The 26,698-nt window shown below is 40.1% G+C and overlaps 1 protein-coding gene across 1 annotated transcript; it reads left to right on the top strand.

Moving 5' to 3' along the window:
- Positions 1-6,714: 6,714 nt before the first annotated feature.
- Positions 6,715-26,053, top strand: LOC116676656 (lysine-specific demethylase phf2-like; the record flags this gene model as incomplete). Its single annotated transcript, XM_032507613.1, is given in 20 exon segments — positions 6,715-6,822; positions 6,977-7,091; positions 7,344-7,504; positions 10,575-10,716; positions 10,821-11,007; positions 11,182-11,344; positions 12,335-12,422; positions 12,753-12,797; positions 12,799-12,857; positions 14,657-14,748; positions 14,837-14,926; positions 16,308-16,661; positions 16,792-16,908; positions 22,794-22,912; positions 23,089-23,120; positions 23,123-23,266; positions 24,720-24,787; positions 25,890-25,950; positions 25,953-26,007; positions 26,009-26,053. Coding segments are annotated over 20 exon segments (2,245 nt in total), but the record flags the coding sequence as incomplete, so codon positions are not given.
- Positions 26,054-26,698: the final 645 nt, after the last annotated feature.

The following is a 26,698-nucleotide window of genomic DNA, read 5'->3' as shown; positions in this document are numbered from 1 at the left end:
TCATGGCTAGCAGCTAGCTGCCTTAAAACGGGCTAGCCCTCCGACAGCCCCTGGATTTCGTGTCAGTAGCATTTTTTAGCGACAGACTATTTGGAAAGCTGTGCTTCTGATACAACAGCGTCACTGGTGAGGGTTAAGTCCAACAGACTGAAACCTGATGCCTTCAGGCTCCAGAACAGGGCAGACTGATAGACCACCGGCAAGTAACACCACCAATGCTACCTGCCGCAGAGACAGGGCGCTGAAACGCTCACGGCAACCCGAGGATAGACAGGTATGTTTACCTGTTATCCAGCATACTATCAAGTCTACTAGGCAAAGGGTTGGATGTAACGTTGTTGTCACATACACAAAACACAAACATATTCACTTACAAAAATAAAGCCCAACGTATAGGCTTAAAGCGTTCAACAAAACAGAGACTGACACACTGGGCATTACTTGAAATTGAGACACAACACCAAGCTAGATACCAAACGATCCAACCGAGGGAAAGGGCTAGCAGCTAAATACGTTGGAAGCTAGCACTCAGACCATAGACTGTATAAATAAACCAAGACTCCGACGATATCATAGATCGATAATAATACGTTTACTAGCCGCTAGCTAAACCACAGAATCCAACGTCCCTCTACTCACCCTGAAGCTAGCTGATGTTCACCGTTTCATGGCACATTGTTGATGCAGAAACAGCTGCTAGTTCCATAGTAAATCCGCCAACTCTGCACCTGCCTAAAGTAAACAGAAAAACTCGTGAATCCTCTGTGCATCTATGGTCAAACTTGGCTAACTCTCCTACGTGCAGCTAACAACCGATCCCATTGGCTTAATTTGTCCAATTACATTTTCCATTTATCTGCCTCTTTTCAGTATAATGTTGCCTGTATACCTTCGTCCTACCATGCCAGTGACGTCATCGATATTGTCAGCGTTCTAATACCAACAAACACAATTTTTGTGTTGCTTTAAAAAAGCTATATTGATTTTTTTAATTAAAAGTTTTAGTGTAATTTATTTGTAATTATCATAACCAACAAGTTATCAACTTTTATTTTTTCAGTTCAGTTCATCTTTAAGGCACTTCTGCATTTGCAGCACTTGCCAAACCCGATGCTCTGTCTACATATATTAACCGTCTATGCTCATAACAGATATGTTGGTATGGGCTCATAAGTTGGCTAGTTACAAAATAATGTCAATACAGAAATGTTATGTTTTGTGCTAATTTAGAAAGGTTGTCACTGTAACATAGTTACAACCAATATGTTCCTATTGTAAAATGTTAGCGGGTTGTTCAGGACACCCCCACAATCTGTCGCAAGCAACAATGATGCAGTGATTAGTGAGGATTCTCTCCAACCAATCAGCGGGCTGCAGGTCTTTATGTCACCTTTTGGTATCGCCTCCACTCTCTTGGAACCTCGACAGAGGTGGTACTAAAAAAGTACCTGTTAGCAGGAACCAGGGACTTTTTATCATCATGGAAAACAAGAAAGGCGAGTAGAATCGAGGTGAGTTGAGGAGGTACCATGTAATGGGAACCCCATAACAGCATGATTCGGGAAGTGACGTAGAAATGATTGGCTACAGAACTAGAATTGCCAGCAGTGTTGAGCAGTAGCATTACCAGTTCAACTACTTCTCTATAGCATTGCTGTTTTCTGAAACAAATAGCTTTTCAGTAGCTCAAGTTAAGTTAGATCTTTTTTTGAGGAAGTAATGCGGAAGTGTCCATACAAGCTAACGTAACGTTACATTTCCCCGAGCATTCTGAAGCTCAATCACAGCAGATCTTTCTGCTGCAATCTAAAATAAAAATGTCTCACTGATGCCATGGCCAAACACAGACATGTATTGGTACATGGATGTATACAAAAATAGCTCACATCCAGTAAACCAATATCGCCATGTTGATGTAGCTTATAGCTTGATTCATTTATTTGGAGGCTAATGTTAGCTTCAGATCACATTTCAGTAGCAATGGGAGAGGTGCCAGTTCACCTCCTGGCCAAGGTGCCCTTGAGCAAGGCACCAACTCCCCAACTGCTTGGGGCGCCGGTCCAGCAGTTGTAGATTTGTGCCCAATCGCGCGCCTGGCTGTTCATACCAGCGGTGCATTTCTCTGCACCGGTCACAAGGTGATCCTTCTCCTCTCTTCTCTACAGAACAGCTCTATATCTCTCTCTCTCTCTCTCCTCATCCATCCCCCACATCTGCCTTCTTTCTTCTGGATTTTCGGTCTTTAATACTACTCTTTACCGTTGTTGCTCTCCTTGCCATACGTATCTTACAGCGCTGCGGTCAAGCTGCTGCTCTGTCCCATAAAGACGCTTTAAGTGCCTTTTGCGTCGGTATCTGAGAGCCACTCACCAAGCATCAGTATTTGATGACTTGGGAATGAGGACAGGTTGGTACACAAACACATGGTAGATGAACGCCTGAGGAGGCTGAGCCAGGTTCCCTGCTCCTCCTGATTGAACCGCACTAATAGTTAGAGGACATTAAAGATAAAGTTAGGTAAAGTTGATAAAATATAGCATTGCACACTTTAAAGTGCTCATATTATGCTTTTTGTTTTTGTTCTAGTAGTCCTTACCTAGGTATTGTCAGGGCCTGCCCCCATCCTCTGCTTCTGATTGGCTCGTAGTCCTTACTTAGGTACTGCTGTGCATGTAAACTATTGTGACCCGAGGACAACAAAAGGGTTACATAAAAACCTAGTTAGTTCCAGTTTGTGTAAACGTTTTGAAATGAACTGTACACATTATAGTATGTCAAACCCTCAACATGTGTATCTTTACAAACAGTGATATAACAGTGATAACCATACATTTACATGTATAAGGGAAGGAAGGTGAGCGGTAGAAGTCTTTCAGAACTGTGGACGTGATCATAAAGTATAGAATAGGTCAATAAATTCACAAAATCAATTGGGAAACTAACACATGTAGAGAAGTTAAATTGGAGGTGGCCTATGGAAGTAAGTCTGTTTATTGTTTTTTGAAATTATAAAGCCATGGAATTTTTAGCTCTGAATATTTATGCTTTGAACTTATGTATCTGAATTGGTTTGCCTCTGAATTTTACTTATTTTCAGCTTTATTTTTCTTAGTTCACATATTCAGATTCAAAATTCCAATGTTAAAAATTCAATACACTAAATTCAGATGCAACATACAATGTATAAAGTTCAGCTAAGTAATCCATTTTAGATCGGGGAGTGTGCCAAACTTTTTACAATTTCCGTCTGCTTTTCCATCACTATTTCACGTCGGAGACTTTTTTATGCGAGAAATCCATTGTGTAGAGTTTGAATACGGCAGTTTTATGAAAATATTTGGTGAATTGCTCATTTGCTTTGACATTGTTGGACTTGAGATGCCTGCCGAGGTTGCTAACTACCCGGCTGGCCTGTCATTGGCCTGGAGGGGTTTGGCCCTGCTATGACCCACAGTGTCCTGGGTTAAAGGCCTCTGTTGTGTAACACATCCATTTCCCCCACCTGGCTTCTTACATGTGGATTTTTGGTCTTTAATACTGATCTTTATGTTGCTCTCCATACCATACATATCTTACAGCATTGCGATCGAGCTGCTGCTATGCCCGATGTAAGTACACAAACACATGCTAGATGAACGCCCAGCCTCTTGGGCTATCCAGCATGTTGTTTTGTTGTGGTTGTGCCCATTTCTCAGTTGTTGGGGGCGCTGTAGCGGATTTCTGAGCAGGCTGATCCAGGTTCCCTGCTCCCCCAGTCTGGTCTACATCGCTACCTGGATGTGTGACATCTAGACAGAGAACATGGGACATGCCAAATCTCTAGATCAGCCTCATTGTGCCTGATTGGACCGCGCTGTTAAGATACTGTTGTTTTGAGGGATGGGCTCGCCACCAGTTTTGCTTCAAACACTGACAAGCAAAGAAAACAGGCTACACCCACCTACAACCGCAATGGCTGCAGCTGATTGGACAAACGCCTCACGTTGGTCTGTCTGCTCTGGGATTTCAAAACCCACCATAATGGCGGCTCGTTCGGGATATCATCTCTTATTATACCAAAATAGCTTAAACGTTTAAAACCAAAAATAATCTGTACAGTTGCTGAATCTGTCTTAATTTCAGATTGGTAAATTTAAAAGATTTTTTTGTCAGATTTGGAGAGGTGGCGAGATGAGCAGGTCGCTCCTCATTTACATAAAGTCAGCTGGATTCAGCTTTATGCAAATGAGAAGCAGCCAAGTCAACGCGATGCTACCAGAATGCTTTGCACGGCTGCTCCCGTAGAAAATGAATGGAAAGCGGGAAAAGACGCTGACAATGGACTCACACCATTAGATAAAGTTGTGGGGCAAAAAATACTGGGAACCGAGCAATCTGTTGGCCTGTTTCTTGTAGCATGCGCTAATCTGGATGAAATGGCACTTTATTAGGTACACCAGTACAATCTATAGTAAGGAAATTTAATGTAACGGTTCTGCCATAAATTCTACCTTGACAAAGTTTTGTAATTTATCATTAAAGTCAGCTAAATAACGTGTTATAACATGTTACCACTAGGCTACATTTTAAAGTCCATCAAAGAGAGAAGTATCTCTGCCCTATCAGCTGCTGCTCTAAATCTAGAATCGATTGCTTTTCCCTGGGTTCCTGGATGGTAACGCTAGATTTTATACATTGTTTTTTTCATCTAAACTGGGTATATTGCGTTTTTAAATGTTGAATATGTGAATATTGAAAAATAAAAGGTAAAAGTTAAGTTGTTGAAAATTTGAATAGTAAAATTCAGAGGCAATTACAAAAACATACATCATTTCAGTGCATAAATATTCAATGCTAATTATTCAACGGCTTTTCTCTTTCAAAATCCCATGAACCAGACTTACTTCCACAGTAGCCTGATCCTGTTACAGCAGAATAGGGCTGTGCCACAGCTTTACTGTTGTCACCTTGACAACAGTTTGTATCGTTCTTACTCCTAAAAACAAGTACATGTCCTTTTTTTCTAGCAAACTAATTAAAGTGACCATACCTCACTCAAACTCTGTTTGTACATTCCATTTATAGTGGAATTTAGGAGGTTTCCTCCAAGCCACCAGTGCATTTCCACAATGTCCGCGCACACACACACACACACACACACACACACACACACACACAGTTGTATTTGCCTTCAGTAAAAGTGAGTAAGTGGTGTAGTTAAGCCGTAGAGTTCACGGGTGGAAAGTGAAGCATTGTGGGAATCTCCCAGTCTTTTGATGTCGGGAGCTGCGCCTCCTAATGGGAGGAATGTTCTTGTGAACAGGATGACAGCTGCTGTTTGAAACGGAGCTGCACAAATCAATCAACTAGACACTTTTTTACGTCTACAGTGTTGTAATTTTTTGCATCACTGCTGAAGCCTTTGTATGTTAATTATTACAACTATATAACACAAATGTTGTGCGCACATTACACATACAGTATCTAATTTTGTGCCACTAGGGGTCTCTCAATCAAAACAGTAGATGTAAACACGCACTTTTGATGACGTTGTACTGTACTTGTAACACAATTGCTGATTAAAATAGCATCGGAGATCAGCAAGCTTAACAGCAGCAACAGGAAGTCGGCTGGAATCAGACCTCGGTGCTTGCAGTCGTGAACTGAAAGTCTGTTTCCTCCGCTGGTTGGACTCTCTTCGGGCAAAGTTGTCTTCAGCAGATAGAAACAGAGTCAGAAGGAGACAGGGAGAGGCTAATACATAAATGTGACATCGTGAAATTATTAAGCATTTTAAGCATTATCAGTCATTTAGCCTGGGCTGAAAGCAACACTGGTGCATGGTCGCTGTTGTCGTGGAAATGACATCTGGTACCAGAATATGACAGAAACAGGCCTTTTTTTGTTTCTGTTTTCTAGTGATTTGATTTTTTATTAAATTAAATAGAAATAGAATTATTTTTTAAAAAGCGTAAATGAAAGGAAAACCAAATGACCAAAACTGACCAAATTCAACCAGCACTTTCACTCACACTTTCACAGCAGCTGTAAACCACAGTGCTGAACTATAGAATGTGTATACGGTCCCCCACTGTCCTGTCCCTTTATCCAGCATTGTCCTTTACATAAGGGCCTGCTCCGGTGGACCAGGACTCATTTTAAAGCCTAAGGACTGCTACAGTGTCCTTTCATGCTCCAGATTCCAAATTACAAACACATTCAAGGACCTGATGGGTTTTAGAATTTTAATATGTTTTCTGTTCATGTTACTCCAGTACAGTAGAGACATTCTGTTTTGGACTTTGTGGTAATTTCAGGTCAAAATTTTCACATACATTCATTACAGCGTATTGCAGCTAAAACAATTAGTCGATTCATCATTTTGTCAAGCAACAGAAAAATAACAAACTATTTTTATATTATATTTTTTCACATCTCATGTTCAACAACATGCTGTTTGTCTGTGTATCAGTGTGAACTGAATGTCTGTTGTTCATGGGCTTTAGAGAGCGGGCTAGGCAAAACATTTTAAATATATTTTTTAATAATTATTCAAGAAAAGAATTGCCAGATTAATTGGTTTAAAAAATAATGGTTAGTTGCGGCCCTCCTGTCAATGCAGGGATGCATTTGTAACTTTTGACAATAATAAAAGCAGTGACCATTAGTGACCATTAGTGACTGCAGGGACACCTAACCGTGGGTCCTTTAGAGTCATATATTCCTGAGGATTAGAACGTGTTTCTTTTTGTTTCAGCTGTGTTGGGGTGGATGAAGATGATGCTCCAGACATTGACGTGTATCACTGTCCAAACTGCGAGAAGAACCACGGCAAATCCACATGTGAGTATCAAGTGACTGACTTGTTTCTCTGAACAAAGAAAAGGTGAAACTGTCTTAGTAATGTGATCATTTCACTTCACAGTTGTTGTGTCTGAATAGGAAATTATGTGATCATGTCATAACTGGCTCTTAATGTGTTTTTTCTGTCTTTTAGTGAAAAAGAAGAAAAACTGGAGCAAACATGACACGGGGCAAAGCACAGATATCAAAGCTGTTCAGAATGGCAGTCAGGTTTTTATAAAGGAGCTCCGCAGTAGGACCTTTCCAAGGTAGAGACATGTGTCAACCTTCTACTGTATATCATTATTGTTATTATGAAATGAAATGATTGATTAAGGACTCTTAATTATTGTCCTTGTGTCAATATTATTCCTCACTGTGTTCGTAATCCCACTAGGGGGCACTGTCTAATAACTTTTCAAGATCTGACTTCAAATTGTTTTGGTGTGTGTGTGTGTGTGTGTGTGTGTGTGTGTGTGTGTGTGTGTGTGTGTGTGTGTGTGTGTGTGTGTGTGGTGCAGTGCTGATGATGTGCTGGTGAAGCTGAGCGGCAGTCAGCTGACCCTTGATTACCTGGAGGAGGGCGGCTTCAACGATCCGATCCTGGTTCAGAAGAAGGACGGCCTGGGCATCTCCATGCCTGCTCCCACCTTCTACATCAGCGATGTGGAGAACTATGTTGGTGAGGAACAACTGCTGTTACTGTACTGATTACTTGTCTTACAACTACTACTACTATAACAACTACTACTGCAGCAAGATGCTGCTTCTCTCTGCTGTTGTTTTTTCACACAGAACCTGTCTGGTTAAAGTTAGCTGGACTGATGTCATGCAGAGGTCCGCCACAACAAGCGCTAACATTAGCTTATGTCAGCTATCGTAGCCAAGGCTAGGCTCTAAGTGAAAAACAACAGCAATAAGAGACAGACTTACTTGCAGCTTGGGAGTTCCAGGTGAACTCGTGAAAGCCGTTGCCATAGATACACATTACAGCACTCCCAGCTCTTCCTCCACAGCGCTGGTGAGTAAGAAATGGCTACACCACAGATGCATTCTGGAATAGGAGGGGGAAAAAACGCTCTGGGTTGTATGCATTTCTTTAAACCAATCCCAATGGTCTTGGGCGGGGCTAAGCCCCGAACACAGCGACTGTGGCTCTGCTAAATAGTTTCAGGAAGGAATTGGTTCTGGTGGAACATTTACACCCCGCTTCAGCTTACTAGCTCCTAGTTTGTTGTTGTTTCCGGAAGTCAGTCAGAGTTTGAGAACGACAACACACTAAGAGAGGAAGGGGAGGGACGTGTCGGATGTCAGGCTTTATCCTAAAAATGTACTTCCGTTGATCCCAACTCAGAGAGGAGGCGGCCAAGGGACAAGGAGGGGCTGGGTGAGTCAAATGTGCACAGCTCTACAAATGGAATAAGAATCTACTTCATTTTAAATATTTTAAAAAATCAATGCGTCAAGTCAACGTTGAAACTGTGGCGGGTCGCCACAAAAAATCAATATATGGCTCACTGCTTACTACTGCTGCTGCTGCCAGCACTAATGTTTCTGCTCATGCTTCCACTGTACTAGTACTAGTACTGTAGTGCCGCTGACACCTGTACCATCACTGCTGCTACCCTGTAACTGTTCCTGTTAAGATTACAGGATTTAGTGGGATGACTAAAACTCAATTTACCTCTATGAATCATTATGCCACTATTAACAATACTACTGCTGTTGCTACGATTACAGCTGTAATGACTTGTACAGCAGCATCTACTAGAATCCCAATAACTAACACACAACTGATTTTACTGCTACTAGTGTACTAGTACTAGAGCTGTTGTAGCTGCTGTTTCTCTTTGGAAAACAACAACAAACATTGCTGTGGACAAAGTACACACTGAGATACACTGGTAAGAGATAATGAGGTGTAATCATGTACCAGCTGATTTGAATAGCTCACGTTACTGTCAAGTCACCAGTTATTGAATGTTCCACCAGAACGTCCAGGGGTTAGCCCCACCCAAGACCATTGGGATTGGTTTAAAGAAATGCAAACAACCCAGAGTGTTTTTTCCCCTCCTATTCCAGAATACATCTGTGGTGTAGCCAGAGCTTACTGCACAGCATTGTGTGAGACTGCAACTATAGGAACTGTAGTATGACTTTACTATAGAGCTGGGCAGTATACCGATATTGTATTGATATCGTAATATGAGACTAGATATTGTCTTAGATTTGGGATATTGTAATATTGTAATATAAAATAAGTGTCTTTTCTTGGTTTTAAAGGCTGCATCACAGTAATATGATGTCATTTTCTAAACTTACCAGACTATTGTAACTGTTCTGTTATTTGCCTTTACCCACTTAGTCATTATATCCACATTACTGATGAATAAGGGTGTGACGAGATCTCGTTTTACGAGATCTCGCGAGATTAAAACGTGACAAGATTTCTCGTCGAGGTGAAAAGTTGTCTCGTGAGGCGATGTGATGTCAGCGTGATGGAGCGTGAAATTACTATTGAAGATCCCCCTGCCACTTTTAAATCATTTGTGTGGCAACATTTTGGTCTCAACTGCTGCCAGAAACAGTCGACATGCTTATATTCTTGAAAAAGAACATGACTTATATCTTAGGCTGTTCTGTGTAGTTTCTCTCTTTTTCATGCTTGAAGAAAAAAATTGTTTCTGTTTGCACTTGTAGTTTTGAGAGAGCAGTACTTTGGTTATTGATACACTTACTGTTTGCATTTAAAGTGTTATTTTTCTGTTATTTACACATTTATTTTATTTATACTGTTTATTTTTTTATGTTCGGTTTGTGGAAAGGAGTTAGATTTCTAATGTGAAATTGTGCAGGGCAGAAGCCAGTTGGTAGAGTTTATACAAAACATGTTGCAGTGTTTGCACGTCCTTTACTGCATATAATTCATTAAAATAGTTTTTAAAAAAAAAAGTTAAATAACATTCATCATTAATAGTTGATTTCAAAATGCACCTAAATTGTTTTGCATTTTGTGATTTTTCAGTTGAATAAAAAAACTATTTTCCATTCATATATTTCATCGAGGATTTCTTAAATTTTTTTAAAAAAATCTCGTCTCGTCTCGTTCTCGTGAACCCAATCTCGTGATGTGTCTCGTCTCGTGGAGTAAGCGTCTCGTCACACCCCTACTGATGAATATTTATCAAAAATCTCACTGTGTAAATATTTTGTGATTTTCTCCATATCGCCATATTTACTACTACTGTTACTGGTGTACTCACAGTAGTAAGTACAGTAATAATAGTTCTTTCATACTACAATAAATTCTACTGCTTTACTTACCATTACTATTTCAGCACAACTATTACTTTTAAAACTTCTTTACTTTGCTTACTATAAAAAGCCATAGGAATATCTTCAGGTACAAAGCAGTGCTTTCAAAATAAGAGCATGAGCAATAAAGGAGGGAAGAACAAATAGAGACGTAACATATGCTTTGCATGCAGTGTGTTTGCACATCCTGAGAGTTTCAATTAATTAAAACTGTATCTAATATTTGTGACTGCACTTCATTGTTTTTTTTAGATAAAACATCTACTATATAATTTCTTTTCAATAGGGGGCACAACTGTTCTTTCTTCCCCTGTGCTACAAATCATCAGCATACTGTTCACCAGTTCACTTATGAAAGAAAACATTTAGCTTTCAGGCGGTTAGTGTTTCTTCAGCTTGTTTGACCATGTCCTCTGTGTCCTCTGTCACTGTTTCAGGTCCAGATGTCGGCGTGGACGTCGTTGACGTCACCAAACAGACTGACAGCAAGATGAAACTCAAAGAGTTTGTGGATTATTACTACAGCACAAACAGAAAGAAAGTGTTAAATGTCATTAACCTGGAGTTCTCCGACGCAAGGTACGCACTTGATCTGATAGTGATGTTTGACATGAAGCCAGGGTCAAGATGGCAGCGCGGAAAACTCCTGGTGCTCATTATGTCTGTCTGTTTTTCTGGGACAGGATGAATAGTATTGTGGAGAGTCCACAGATTGTGCGACGACTGTCTTGGGTTGAAAACTACTGGCCTGATGACGCTCTGCTTGGGAAGCCCAAAGTCACCAAATACTGTCTCATCTGTGTCAAAGACAGCTACACAGACTTCCACATTGAGTGCGGTGGCGCCTCCGTCTGGTACCACGTCCTAAAGGTCTGTCACTCTTTTGGGTAGACCAGAATGTTGAATCAGAACTGGCCTCGGAACAAAAATAGGTGTCAGTCAGCCTGTCACTATATACATATACAGTATATACAGTATACACAGTATATACTGTATATAGTATGGAATCCATGAAACCTAATCTGACTGTGTTTTTGTCTGCAGGGAGAAAAGATCTTCTTCCTCATCAAGCCCACCTCTGCTAACCTGTCTCTGTACGAGCGCTGGAGATCATCGTCCAATCACAGCGAAATGTTCTTTGCCGACCAGGTGGACAAGTGTTACAAGTGTACTCTGAAGCAAGGCCAGACTCTGTTCATCCCATCAGGTCAGAGCTGAATATAATGATAATAATACTGGAACAACCCACTTTCACAGCTGACCCGCAGCTGCATGCGTTCAAAACAACAATTTTCAATTGTAGTGGAGTCCAAGCATAGTGTCGTCACACAGTAGAACATATTTCGAACATGATGATGATATAACGTTTTTACTGAAAAATTATCTGATTTCTCAATGTTGTGAATTGATTAATCATTAAAATCAGTTTTTTCCCCTTTTTATATCACTTTAAATGTATTATTGTTGGACATTTGTTCACTATTGGGACCTTTTTAGATCAATTCGTAGATTTTCCAACTTTAAATCGACAAAATTCAAGAGTAATTAGAGGGATTCAAATACTGTAATACTTTACAAAAACAAAGTTTGTTTTTCATTTTTTCTGTTCCCATTAATTTATTAAAATGAAGCAAATAATAATAAAATGATTCATATAGAAATAACATGCATGGCTTAAATGTTTTTTCCTTTCTTTCTGTATTAATGAAACGGTTTCGGGAAGGAGATATTGATGCCATTCTCTTGCACATTATTGATCTATGGTGTGTAAAATCAGTTGAGATATTTGTTTATGGATAAAATAACAAGACAGTTGGTCAAATCAAAGCACTGCACGGCATCGATTGAAGAATCCTATTTCAGCGTTCCCAATGGTCCAATAAAGCCAGCTCCACAGTCAGAGTGGAACAACTGATGACAGACACAAGCCCCTTCTGTGCACCATCATCCTGTTGATCCCATGATAAATCAATTAATCCATCAATTAATCAATCCACAAATTAAATCAGAAAAAGCTCCTTGCATAATGGTAATAATAGTATGTGTAAAAAATAATAAAATAAAAGGTAAATAGAATATTGAGGTGGGTAAGGATAAGTAATACCAAGTAATAATAATGATTTTTCCTTTCATTTTAAAATATTGAGTAATGAGTATCTTTAGTATCCTGGTGGTTGAAATGTGTTGGTCTCCTCAGGTTGGATCAATGCAATACTGACTCCGGTCGACTGCCTGGCCTTCTCTGGACACTTCGTCCACAACCTCAGTGTGGAGATGCAGATGAGGTCTGGACACACACACATACACACACACACACCCACACATTTTTTTGTTGTTGTCATTTTTTAATGCTAATTGCTGTGATCCACCATTCCTCCTGCAGACAGTTATGTCCTATTTTTGGGAGTTCAGTGGGACTTGAAGACATTGCGTATTTGGCCTTGGTTGATCTAACTTGTAGTTTCCACTAGTTGTCTCAAATGAGTATGTCCTCAGTTAAACAAAAACATTTAACTCCAAAGTCCACCAATCTGTTTATGACATTTGTGAGTTGCAGAGTTTGTGAGTAGTGCATGGCGATGTTTAGCTGAAATATCCTGGTTTCCTCTCAACAGAGCGTATGAAATCGAGAAGCGGCTAAAGGTCAAAACTCTCACCCCTTCCCCAACTTGAGACGGCGTGCTGGTATGTGGGACGACATCTCCTTGAGCGATTCAAAGGTATACTCTCACATTTGATTTATTTAAAGATTTCATATGTGTGTTTTTTGATGTAAACCTACATCCTCATTTAACTTACAATTTCTCCAGAAGAATGCGTGAGAGCAGAGAAAACACAAACAGTGTCAGAATCCGAGTGTGGCTGCATGTCTGCCGCACAGATGAGGAGCTGGATGCTCTAATATTATTTCAGTCATTAAATCGGTGAATCGCAGAGTTCACAGATGATTAGCTTCAAAAGGCTTGGCTCAGCTAGAATCACTTGCTCCATTATGAGTCAGCTGGCTGTTTATGTTTCCATTATTTTCTGTATGTGTGTGTGTGTATTTGTGACTTTGTGCGTGTGTGTGTGTGTGTGTGTGTGTGTGTGTGTGTGTGTGTGTGTGTGTGTGTGTGTGTGTGTGTGCGTGCTTGTGTGTGTGTGTATGTGTGTACTTCTAAGCCATAATATACCATAATTCTTTCTAACTTTCTAAGGTCAGCTCTTTCAGATTCACTTCATGGCTGCTGCTATTTTGCCTTGATGTTATTAATACTTTCCTGTTTTGGTTCAGTGTCTATAGATAGGCTACTCAGGTATTCAGACTGTGTTTTTATGCCATTAAACTAAAATGGAAAAAAATAGGAAATTCACATTAAAGCAGTTGTTTTAGAAATGCTGAGTCATCATGTGGATCAGCTGTCTGGCTGATATTATCTTTTTGCAGCCATTTTGGTGTGTGTAAATCTGTGACTATGTCGGCTAACAAAAAAACCCACATATGTTTGAGTTCATGTAGAAACAAATAAGGCTTTACAAAGATTGTCCAGAGAGCCCTGGCCTGCTAAACTCAGTATATTTTAATCACAATTCTTAAAAAAAACCTACCTTTAGTAGCCTAAACCGAAAATGTACTTTTTTACTTTTTAAAACGTGCTTAGGGGAAAGCTTCTCATGACATCAAGCTTCTTTTGACAACTTCAAGCACACCTGGGAAATGCAATTTACTGTAGCTGATGGGGACCAATAAACACAAAAAGCAGTCAATTTCAATTCAATTTTATTTCTTGTATATATATATATATATATATATATATATATATATATATATATATATATATACATACACACACACACACTCACACACACACAAACACGCACACCATGGCTCTAAATGTTGAGTCATGGAGCTGATGCACAGGGATCCAGAGTGAGTTAGAGTTGACTCGGAAGTCCAGTTCAGACCAAAGATTTGCAAAAAACGAGTTGAAACTTGCAACTTCTTGCAAGTCTATGCTCTGCAGCGTTGTGAAAGCTGTTAGTTCACACCAATGAGACGATACATGTATCATCTCCATAGCAACGCCTCTTTGTACTTCCGTTCTAACTTCCGACTTTTGTAGCGGGACATATCATTTGATCAAATGATTGTGAATAACGTTAGTTAACAGTTGCATTTCTAGAGATGAATCAGCGTTTTTCAAAACTTTGTTCTAACGCCGTTCGCTCTCTTCAGTGCTTCTCTAGCTTGCTCAACCACACACCGTGCCCGCGTTCGTTGAGCCTCCGGTCTTAGAATGGTCTTGTCTCGCAAATCTTTGGTCTGAACACGTCACTTGGCTGTTTGGGAGCAGGACAGTTTGTCTAAACACACAGCTGACACAATCCAATCACTTGACCCGATGTCTCTGTGTCGGCTCATCTGGGCTTTGGTTTGGGAGAGTACTCAGTCACATCTGTAGTTAATGATCTTGACTTCTCAAAGTTTGAAAGTCAGGATTTATTCAATGCTAACATTTGCATTGACATTTCTCTGCAGGTTTACATAAAGCAAATAAGCAGCCAGCCCCATACCTGGTACATGGGGCCAAGATCATCAATGGAGCCTTCAGAGCTTGGACTAAAAAGCAGGTATGGACACGTGAGGACACGTGTGTCAGTTGTCCATCCAAACTGTAATTTAAAGTAATGACAGTTGTGTTTGTTTTTCTCGTGATAGGCACTCTTGGAACATGAAGACGAGCTTCCAGAGAACATGAAACCATCACAGCTCATTAAGGATCTTGCCAAAGAGATCAGACTGTCAGAGGTATTCTCATTTCATTTGGGCAATAACAAGGTTTCCGGTACTTTTACTCGTTGGCAGTAAGAAAGGGCCGCTTCCATGTTTACATCAACACGGTGATGTTCCGATGTGCCATCTGAGAGTCTCACTCTACTGTTTAGACTGCAGCCTTGTCTATTTATGACTTTCATTTCATGTATTTATCTCCAACAAGCAACAGTGACAAAGACAAGACAAAACAAAACAAATAAAAAAAAAATAGATATAAAAGGATTAGTTAGAAGGAGCAGGCGGAAGCAATCAGCTTATTTGGTCCTGCACCTATTTCACAAAATCATCTAATAATAGATATGCAAATAGAGCATACAATCTTTCTGATCTTCCAATAACTTACAACAATATACAACAAAACCTTTACATTACAATTCCTTTCCTATGTTTTGGTCTATTCTTTTTTTGTATTAGTCAAGTAATGATTTCTTAAATCTATTTTTGAATAGATTACACAAATGTTGCTTCTGTTGGAGCACCAAAGCAACATTTCAAGTTACCTTTGAAAACTGATCACTGGATATTCAGTTTTTTTATTAATATATAATATATACGTGTTTTTTTTTTTTTATGGATTTTCGTTCACTGCCAAAATCAGCTGCCTATGTCAACTTTGCACACAAAATATTACATCCAGAATATTCCTGCAGAGGATGAGCCTTTTCATTTGAATGAGCACATGGCTTTATTCTCCTCTGACCCAGAGGACAGACTTTAGTGTTTTAGGAAGAGAGCCGGGTGACAGGTGCTCCACTTCCTTTGCTGTCACACAAGTATGAAAGCAAACTGTAAAAGGTTCAGTGAGAAACACAGAAAAAGCAAAGTCCTACGAGGCAAATATAACTTTAGGTTCAGTCTTTTATAGACTAAGGTGAGAGATAGCAGCATCCGACTTTATGCTAATGTTAAAAGGTTGTCTTGTTGAAGAGTGGAAGGCGTTTAAAAAAAGAAATAAAATAATGACATTTTGAATTTATTCATGTCAAGGCAGTATGAGTTTAGGAACACAAGGAAATTCAGAAAAATCAGACACTGTATGGACACACATGAGAGGTTTATATTATTATAATATAATCTGTGACATGATAGTCCTGGACTAGCATCAATGTTAGCTTCTCTGTCAGGTGGACTAGTGTCAAATTTTGTGAGTGATGTGAGTGATGCCTCCAGTCATCAGATCACAAGTGATTTCTGTTTTGTTACTTAATAAACAAATAATGTCTTTATTTAGTTATTTAAAATGTAACCAACTTATTGATCAATGAACTAACCATTTCATCACTAGTTCAGTGAGGCTTGAATTGCCGATTACAAAATTACTGCCGATTACTTCACACATTGCTTTCATTTCTAGAATGCAACAAAAGCCATTAAGAGTGAGCCTAGCGTGAAGGTACCAGTGGAGGAGCCCCCGTCCACCCACTCAGAGCCTGAAGAGCCCGTCTCCCCTGCCCATGTCCCCTCGCCCAGCAGAGAGAAACCCAGAAAGAAAGCTTCCAAACCCCCCAAGCCTCCCAAGCCTCCTAAGCCTCCCAAACCCCCAAAGATGCCCAAACCTCCGAAGGTGCCGAAGGTCAAGGAAGGAGGAAAGAAGAAAGCGAAGAAAGCAAAAGAGTCTTCTCCGCCTCCTAAACCCTCCAGCTTCGCAGCCCTTGAGTCCCACGCAAAAGACATCTTAAGTAAAATGGACCAGCCAAAAAAAATGAAGGTGAGTGTAGATGTAAATGGGAGCAGATTTTGCATCTCTTCCAGTAAAAAGCTTGTCAAATGTAACCACATATGCAGAATACTAAATGAAACCCATTGTTCCTCTTAATAATAGTTGTGTCTTTCTTCAGGCTGTTAAGAATGTCCTGAGTATATCAGAGAAGGAAATATCGAAGCAAAACAACGTGGAGAAGTTTGAAATCAGAGAGCAGAATAAAAACAAGACTGAAGCAAAATGGAAGTATAAGGTAAGAGCATCTCAGTTCTCACATAATATCACAGTCCAATTAAAGAAGGCTCAACCGGTTGTGGAAGTCACAAGCTGAGCAGCTGAACAGAAAAAAAATGTCGGACCGTCCAGAAGGGATTTGCACACTTCGCTTCAAAGCAATCAGCAAAAATAATGATGTGGCCAAGTCGCACTTTGGAGGCCTGCAGCTCATCAGAGAAGCATCCAGCCTCCCTCCCAGAGTTTACCTAATGGAATTAAACCACGTCCATATCCACTACCTCCTTCTAAGTATTTACATATGTCCTCATCTTTAAAAAAAAAAAAGAAAAGAAGCTTGTTGTAGCGTTATTGCTGAAAAATAAGGCAAGGGTTTTTGGAGGAAAAGTGTAATTTTAAGACATCGGAGGGCTTTGGTTTCATGGAAAACTTAAACTGCTGTGGAATGCCTGCAGATCGCCATCCAACTGCTCCTTCCTATTGGGCCAAACATTTGCAGATGGAGTGGAAACCCTGTTAGATGCTACCAAGGTCACTGGGGATCACTGTGGCCTCATTCAGTGCATAGCTCCTCTGTGTCATGTGCAGGGCAGTTAGGCCTCCACTGTACCTTACTGTCCATTGTAAGAATGCAGAAGACAGTTTCAGGTTACGCCTCATTGTCACATGCCTTTCATTTAGGAGTCAAAGTGGTTGTGGAGTGAATATTTGAAAATGTGTGTTCTTGGATTTCAGTTAATTACACGGTCTGCTCAGTGGTGATTTTTTTTTACGGCCGCAATGTTGCATTCCTCTTAGTAAATGTGGGTTTCTTTAAATATGTCAAAAGTGAATGTCATTAATTGATTAGACAAGTACTGATCATATGTTTTTATACTCTACGTCTAACACCAGGCATTCAACTCCAAACACCACAGTTCATTGCAGCTACAGTATTTATCCTTATTTCTAGCACGGTTTTTGGTATTGTTTAATTTTGATTCAATAGAATAAGTGGAAGGGAGCCATAGTGTTGAAAAGATGACACACGGATCATTTGAGTTTATTAATGAGTACATTTGGGGAGTCAAAATACTTAAACAGGAAAAAAAGGTGCTGATTATTAAATGTTATGTAATACAAGCAGATTCTATTGGTACATGGTTGGCCAAAAGACAGAAACAAATAATAATAAAGGGAGACTGACTTATTATTCGTTGTTATGGAGGGGATGGGAGTTATATAGGAAAGTAGATACAAGGTTTGGATATCTTTGATTACAGTTGCATGAATTAATTTAATTGACAGGACAGCTGAAGACATGCAGCAAAGCGCCGCAGGGCAGAGTCAAACCTTGGCCTGCTGCGTCAAGGAGCAAACCTCTATATATTGGTGCCTGCTCTACCAGTTGAGCTACCTGGGTGCAAAAACACATTTGACATATCATCACCTTATAAAACATGTTGGCAAACACCGAGTAACATTAGCACGTATTTGGAGCCATGTTTCTTTAGCTGCTAAATGCTCCGCTGGTTTCACTAGCTTGTCTCTGAGCAGCTCATATTTCATTCACTCAAAACTGCTGTTGCTGCTGGAAACCAGACCATAGCTGAGAGACCAACAGTGGCTCGGTCCTCTGTAACATTACTCTTAGTCATTTGAGCTATTTTTAATATAAGAAATATTGATAAATGCAGCTGTAATCTGGAATTTTTTTTTAATTTAAATGTCTGTTAATTCAATACAATTCAATTTTATTTATAAAGCGCCAAATCACAACAACAATTATCTTATTGTGCTTTTCATGAAAGAGCAGGTCTAGACCGTACTCTGTGATGTTATTTACAGAAACCCAACAAAACCCACCAAGAACAAGCACTAGGCAAGAGAGGCAAGGAAAACTTCCTTTTAAAAGGCAGAAACCTCGAGCAGAACCATGGCTCAGGGTGCTCTGCCTCGACCGACTGGGGGTGAGAGAAAGAGACACACAGAGACAGAGAAATAGTGAGAGAGAGATCAAAAGACAGACAGAGACAGAGAGAGAGAAACAAAAGGTACAACAATGTTGATTGAGCATTTGGCACACTGATGAAAGTGAAATTGATTGAAAGTGATAAAAGAGATTTATTTATATCTATATCTATATCTATATATATATATATATGCATTATTACCAACTGGGTGTCTGGCGTGAAACTGGCCCCTTTTTAACAAGAAAAAGTTGACTAGGCCGCCTTTGTAGTAAAAAAAGCTTTGATTTGTAACGTTTTAGTTACAAATAGCAGCCGATAGCATCTTTTGTTGCAACAGCTACTGCTACAAAAATGTAGCATTGCAGACTGTTCTTATATAGCGCTTTTCAAGTCTCAATGACTACTCAAAGCGTTTTTACATAGTACAGGAATTATTCACACGCATTCATACACTGTGGCCGAGGCTGCCGTACAAGGTGCCACCTGCTCATCAGATAAACACTCACGCACATTTACACACCGATGGGGCAGCATCGGGGGCAACTTTGGGTTCAGTGTTTTCCCCAAGGGATCGAACCACCAAACTTACGATTGGCAGGTGACTACTCTACCACTGAGCCATGTTAAATAAAACAAAGGGTGGAGCGAGGTAGAGAAAGAACAGAGAGAGAGAGAGAGAGAGAGAGCGAGAGAGGTGCTAATGTTAGCTAAAACAAAGTGGTGGAGCGAGCTAGAGAAAGAACAGAGAGAGAGAGTGGTGCTAACGTTAGATAAAACAAAATGGTGGAGCAAGCTAGAGGGAGAAAAGAGAGAGAATGGTGCTAACGTTAGATAAAACAAAGCGTTGAACAAGCTAGAGAAAGAACAGAGAGAGAGAGGTGCTATGTTAGCTAAAACAAAGTGGTGGAACAAGCTAGAGAAAGAACAGAGAGAGAGAGCAGTGCTAATGATAGATAAAAAAAGTAGTGGAGCGAGCTAGAGAAATAACAGAGAGAGAGAGGTGCTAATGTTAGCTAAAACAAAGTGGTGGAGTGAGCTAGAGAGAGAACAGAGAGAGAGAGCAGTGCTAATGTTAGATAAAACAAAGGGTGTTTCTCAATACCAAGAAAGCAAAGAACGGACTTGTGTTCTTGGGGAGACCGTACTTGCTAGCTGTACCTGGAAGAATGAACTCGCAAGTTCAAAAGCACACAAAACGCTGTTGACAGTTTTGAGACGAAGCGTTCTTCTTGTTATTGTGCAACACCCCCAGCACAGAGGGCGCTTGCCACTTTATAGTTAGCTTTGATGTGTCTATTCATAATAAAGCATGGACGGTCACCTTTCACACCGTCTTTGTTGTTTTGTTACGTTTTCATTTAAAGTGCTATTAAGTGTCACGGGCCAATAACTTTATAAATAACGACACAACGGTGGAAAAAAAACTTGTAACATTGTTAGGGATTCACTTTTAATTGAAAGCACAAAAGAAACGTTAAAATAGGTATTACAATTATAGATGGACTGGGTAAAGTTAGCCACTGCCGTCGGTATACTTTACCGAGAAGCAGAAGAGGATCCTACGAGTGAGGAGAGCCAGGATGAGGAGGATAGAGGAGGAGGGGATATATATATATCCTATAACAACAGCGGTAAAAATTGTTTTAAATATCTTACAATTGTGGACCTGGCTTTCCTCTTCCATTGTTGTTGCTGCAGTGGTCTGTGTAAATGTGGGGCCAGAGTGGTCTGTCTAAATGAGGGGCCAGAGGGGTCTTTGAGCTGACTGACTGGCTCGCGAAAGTCATTCCCGGCTGGCGAGCTTGCTATGGGGATGGTGGAGCTTTCCAACTCCAAGGCTTTTTTAATTCACCATCAATTTTCGTTGAACTGCCTATATTCAAAATCTACACAGCTGATTTCTCGCCTTAAAACATCTTAAAAATTGATTTATTGATTTAATAATAGACGTAAATTGTGAAAATCTGTGTACCGGAAACCATACTCGCTTTACACGCGGATTGAATGCTGGGATACCGGCCCGGCCAAGTTCATACAAGTTACCATCCTATGTATCCTCGGTCGAGATCACATCCGGGGATTTTAACTGTTCTTGGCGAAATGCTAACTTGTGTATTGGGTCAGTACTTAGGCCACCAAACATGACGTTTCACAAGAACACAAGCACACAAGTCCATAGAACACAGATTGAGAAACACCCGAAGTAGTGGAGCGAGCTAGAGAAAGGAGAGAGAGAGAGAGGTGCTAATGTTGGCTAAAACAAAGTAGTGGCGCGAGCTAGAGAAAGAACAGAGAGAGAGGTGATAATGTTAGCTAAAACAAAGTGGTGGAGTGAGCTAGAGAAAGAACAGAGAGAGAGAGAGGTGCTAATGTTAGCTAAAACAAAGTAGTGGAGCAAGCTAGAGAAAGAACAGAGAGAGAGAGGTGCTAATGTTAGATAAAACAAAGTAGTGGAGCGAGCTAGATAGAGAACAGAGAGAGAGAGAGAGAGAGAGAGAGGTGCTAACGTTATATTTAAAAGGTGATGGAGCGAGCTAGAGAAAGAGAGAGAGAGAGAGAGAGAGAGAGGTGCTAATGTTAGCTAAAACAAAGTAGTGGAGCGAGCTAGAGAAAGAACAGAGAGAGGTGCTAATGTTAGATAAAACAAAGTAGTGGAGCGAGCTAGATAGAGAACAGGGAGAGAGAGAGAGAGGTGCTAACGTTATATTTAAAAGGTGATGGAGCGAGCTAGAGAAAGAAGAGAGAGAGAGAGAGAGGTGCTAATGTTAGCTAAAACAAAGTAGTGGAGCAAGCTAGAGAAAGAACAGAGAGAGAGAGAGGTGCTAATGTTAGCTAAAACAAAGTGGTGGAGTGAGCTAGAGAATGAACAGAGAGAGAGAGGTGCTGTTAGCTAAAACAAAGTAGTGGAGCGAGCTAGAGAAAGAACAGAGAAAGAGAAAGGTGCTAATGTTAGCTAAAACACAGTGGTGGAACAAGCTAGAGAGAGAACAGAAAGAGAGAGAGAGAGAGAGTGGTGCTAACGTTATATTAGAAAAGGGATGGAGCGAGCTAGAGAAAGAACAGAGAGAGAGAGAGGTGCTATGTTAGCTAAAACAAAGTAGTGGAGCGAGCTAGAGAGAGAACAGAGAGAGAGAGCAGTGCTAATGTTAGATAAAATAAAGTAGTGGAGCGAGCTAGAGAAAGAACAGAGAGAGAGAGAGGTGCTATGTTAGCTAAAACAAAGTAGTGGAGCGAGCTAGAGAAAGAACAGAGAGAGAGAGAGAGAGAGAGGTGCTAATGTTAACTAAAACAAAGTAGTGGAGCGAGCTAGAGAGAGAACAGAGAGAGAGAGAGAGAGAGTGGTGCCAACGTTAGATTAAAAAAGTGATGGAGCGAGCTAGAGAAAGAACAGAGAGAGAGAGAGAGGTGCAAACAGTCATATCATGTAACATGCTGTGCTCCGACTCCATTTGTTCTTGTTGTTATGGAAACGACAGGTCTGGCTACTCCGCTTGTCATTGGCTGGCTGTCAAAAAAAGGGCTTGAAGTAGGGCGTTTATTTCAGAAAAGTTGAACCGTTTTTAACTTAAAAAGACGCTCCGATCTGCAGAAAAAGGTCAGCGGTGGCTTTTAAAAAAGCACTTTTACGGTTTACTCCATAAGACTATAATGTAAAACAGACACTGGCAGTTTAATAAAGACATAAACAGTGTTTCTCTATTGCATGCACACAAATGGAACTATGCACACAATTGTGAACATTTGAAGCTCATGTATCAACAACAAGACTCCAGTCTATAGCAACCGAATAAGATGCATCCTGTTGCTATGCTCTCAGCATGATTCCATTGTTTTTACTCAAATAGAAATGTAAATCAACCAGGACTGAAATCCAAAGGAGTAAGTTTGTCACTAAAAGATGCTGTTGTGTGCTAAGTTAACATGGTGATTTCATTCTTTTTGAATATTACAGAATAGTAAACCCGATTCCCTGCTGAAAATGGAGGAAGAGTGCAAATTTGACAGAACGCCGCTGTTGGGAAATAAGGACAGATTCAGCTTTACTATGTCTCACAAGAAAATGCTGGGTATGTATGGAATGGCTAGAATTACCATACAAACATTTCATGAAAGGTCTTTAGAGAGGAGAGCATGTTACCTTCTCATGTGGTGTATTACGGTGATTATGGAGCTATGTGGCCATCAGCACCATACCATTAGACTGAGCCTTGTATCACTCCCTTATTGTCCTGTGGTTTCCTCTTCAGCTCCAAGACGCTGAAACCTCAGACCAACTCAAGTGTTTTGGATCATTACAAAACCTAAAAGAGGACAAAACTAAACCAGTGAGAGACGAGTATGAGTACGTCTCAGATGAGGGGGAGCTGAAGATTGACGAATTCCCCATCAGGCGGAAAAAGAACACCGTCAAGAGAGATCTGTCCTGTGAGTATTTAGTGTAGTGTTTCAGTTTATTGGAACTATCAACAAACCTCAATACTTTTTCTTTGTTAATGTATAAATGTGTCGGAGAAATTATTTAAAAAATCATCATTCTACTGGTCAGACTATTAGAGTTTCTCATTCTTTGATCCAATATTTCCTGGTCTATAGACAATGTTTCACTTTAGCAATATTACACGAGAGGGTGTGATTTAACGTCATTATTGGAACGACAGTAATGCGGCTTTGAGATTCATAATCATTACTGAAGTTACAACAGCGGTACCAACAAAATAAAAGTTATAATCAAACTGTTTTCCTACTGTGGGGCAATATAAATAAAAAGCAACAGAGGGGATTCTAGTCCATCCCTATTTAGTCAGCAGCTAACGTTAGCTTGGAAGAGATCGTGGGACTTCCCAAACTGAATGACTGAATAACTACTTTGCTTGGTCTATCCTGTTCTAACTAAGATATCTGCTGAATAAATAGTTTTTCCATGGATAGATTTAGATACTAAACGTCCACAAACTTCAAACAACAGAGACGATTTCCTGTCCCTGTGAAACGTTTTTCAGCAGCTTACTCATGCTAACGTTAGCTTTGTTAGAGATGGTGGGTCTTCCCAAACTGAATAACTGGTCGGATCTACTTGTTGTATAATAACAAAACATCACCTCCAGTTAGACAGATATTAATTGATTTGATGCCGTGCAGTGCCCTGTTACACCATGAACTATTTCTAGTTACTGTTATTGCCACTGTTAATCCCCCAACTGGCCTTGTCAGACATCGCCTGCCAAGAGTCTGGGTCTGTCCCAGGTTTCTTCCTCAAAGGGAGTTTTCCCTCGCCACCACTGAATCCTTGCTCTTGGGGGAATAAATGGAATTGTTGGGTCTTTGTAAATTGTAGAGTGTGGTCTAGACCTACTCTATCTGTAAAGTGCCTTGAGATAAATACTGTTATAATTTGATACTATAAATAAAATTGAATTGAATTGATTTGCAGAGATAGGTGAAATCGGCAAACTTATTTATTTCTGTTGTGATTTTCAGCCGTAACAGTAACGTTTAAAGATATATAGCTAGATACGGAGGCAACAGGAAGTCAGACTGAATGATGTTACAGGTCACTCGATTTATATGAAATTTATATGGTTTGGTCTACACATTATTTACAGAAAAATGACGTATAAATAGTATTTTCTGATTGTGGACAGAAGAATTGGTAAAATTTGAAATAAGGAAATTTCAGCGCTCCCTGAAAGGACTAACATCTAACTGCAGCATCCAGCGGTCATGGAAATGCACATTTTTAGTACAGTAATTAAGTATATTTTATGAATGCCGGTGATCAGATATGGTATTGATATTGATACCCAGCCCTACAATCAATAATGAAACAATATTTTGATATTTTGGATTGTTGCTCAATTAATTTTTTTTTTCTTCCCAGTTTTGTCAGACATCAAAGAACCCATTCAGCCAGCCAAGAAACCAAAGTTCCAACCCTTGGTGACCAAGGTATGTATCATGACATCCCTCAGACTAATGGCCTTGACTATAATCAAATATTGTGATGCTAAGGAGCTAATGTTTGAGAAGTTGAAATGGGATCATGTACTGTATATACATGAAGAGACTGATGAAATAGAACAATATGCGTCAGCAGAGAAATAGAACAATATTCTTCACCAGAGAAATAGAACAATATACTGTACGCTCCCAGAGAAATAGAACAATATCCTGTGCGTCCCCAGAGAAATAGAACAATATACGTCACCAGAGAAATAGAACAATATACGTCACCAGAGAAATAGAACAATATATATATGTCACCAGAGAAATAGAACAATGTACGTCACCAGAGAAATAGAACAATGTACGTCCCCAGAGAAATAGAACAATATACTGTACGTCCCCAGAGAAATAGAACAATATACTGTACGTCCCAGAGAAATAGAACAATATACTGTACGTCACCAGAGAAATAGAACAATATACTGTACGTCACCAGAGAAATAGAACAATATACGTCACCAGAGAAATAGAACAATATACTGTACGTCACCAGAGAAATAGAACAATATACGTCACCAGAGAAATAGAACAATATACTGTACGTCACCAGAGAAATGGAACAATATACTTCACCAGAGAAATAGAACAATGTACGTCACCAGAGAAATAGAACAATATACTGTACGTCACCAGAGAAATAGAACAATATGCGTCACCAGAGAAATATAATAATATACGTCACCAGAGAAATAGAACAGTATACGTCACCAGAGAAATAGAACAATATACTGTACGTCCCCAGAGAAATAGAACAATATACTGTACGTCCCCAGAGAAATAGAACAATATACGTCACCAGAGAAATAGAACAATATACGTCACCGGAGAAATAGTACTATATATGTCACAAGAGAAATAGAACAATAAATGCCACCAGATGTCCTGTCCAATGTATAACAACAAGAACAACACCAATCACCAACTACAATCAATTGTAGTGCAGTAGAGAAGTAAGTTAGTACACAGGGACCTGGAGAAATCAAACACCATATTCCTCTGTGTCTCTTCATGTCTATTCTACTCCGTGCACTTTGTCCAAAACCAGAGTGTGGACTCCTCAGATGAAGAGACTCTGCACATAGACACAGAGGCCAAGTCGGAAGTCAAAAAGCCGCAACTCTAAGGAAGAAGAAGGGCAGCAGCGCTGCAGGGATTCTTGACTCCGCAGGCGAGCAAGCAAGTGGGAGGGATTGACTACAGCACCAACAGGTGTAGACTGACTCATTTTGGTCTGCTTCTTCACTCCAGGTCCTTTAAACACTGTGGACACACTTGGGTTACAGTACATGCACAGAGTTACTCATTGAAGGGCCCCACGGGAATGAATTTCAGGTCCTACGCTCGTTAATGGGGCAAACCCACTGACAAACAAACGGCTCTGCTCAACGGCAATCAATGTAATTAGATGAAAAAACTCTAAATTCTTAGTTGGCTTCAAGCTGAAAAACGACAAGCAACAATTTAGGCAGATTCTGTCAGCAGTTTGTGTTGAGTGTATGCTCTAGGCTCCTCTCTGTTTGCTGTTCTGCTCAGCTTTTGATGGTCGTTTCCACCACACTGAAAGCTACAAATGAGCAATGAAAGAAAGCAAGAAACATCAGCTGAAATATGTTAATTGTTCCAGCGCTTTGAAAAGGAACCGCGCTGAGTGCAGTGACTGAAGCGGCCACTGTCATTAGCAGTGTTGACAGTCACTTTGCTCATTGCTCAGTGTCTGAAGATATTTCCATAGCTGAGTCATCACAGGTCTCTGAAGGACATTTTGAGTTGCTCTCCAGATTTGGTGTCAAATTAAATGATGCTTATAGCACAAGTGTGGCTTCAAAGCCCTTTTTCAATGATGTCTCAGGCACT

This window comes from Etheostoma spectabile, unplaced genomic scaffold (genome assembly GCF_008692095.1).
Source record: "Etheostoma spectabile isolate EspeVRDwgs_2016 unplaced genomic scaffold, UIUC_Espe_1.0 scaffold00003594, whole genome shotgun sequence".
Classification (NCBI taxonomy): Eukaryota; Metazoa; Chordata; class Actinopteri; order Perciformes; family Percidae; genus Etheostoma; species Etheostoma spectabile.
This window is presented reverse-complemented; position numbering and strand designations above follow the sequence as displayed.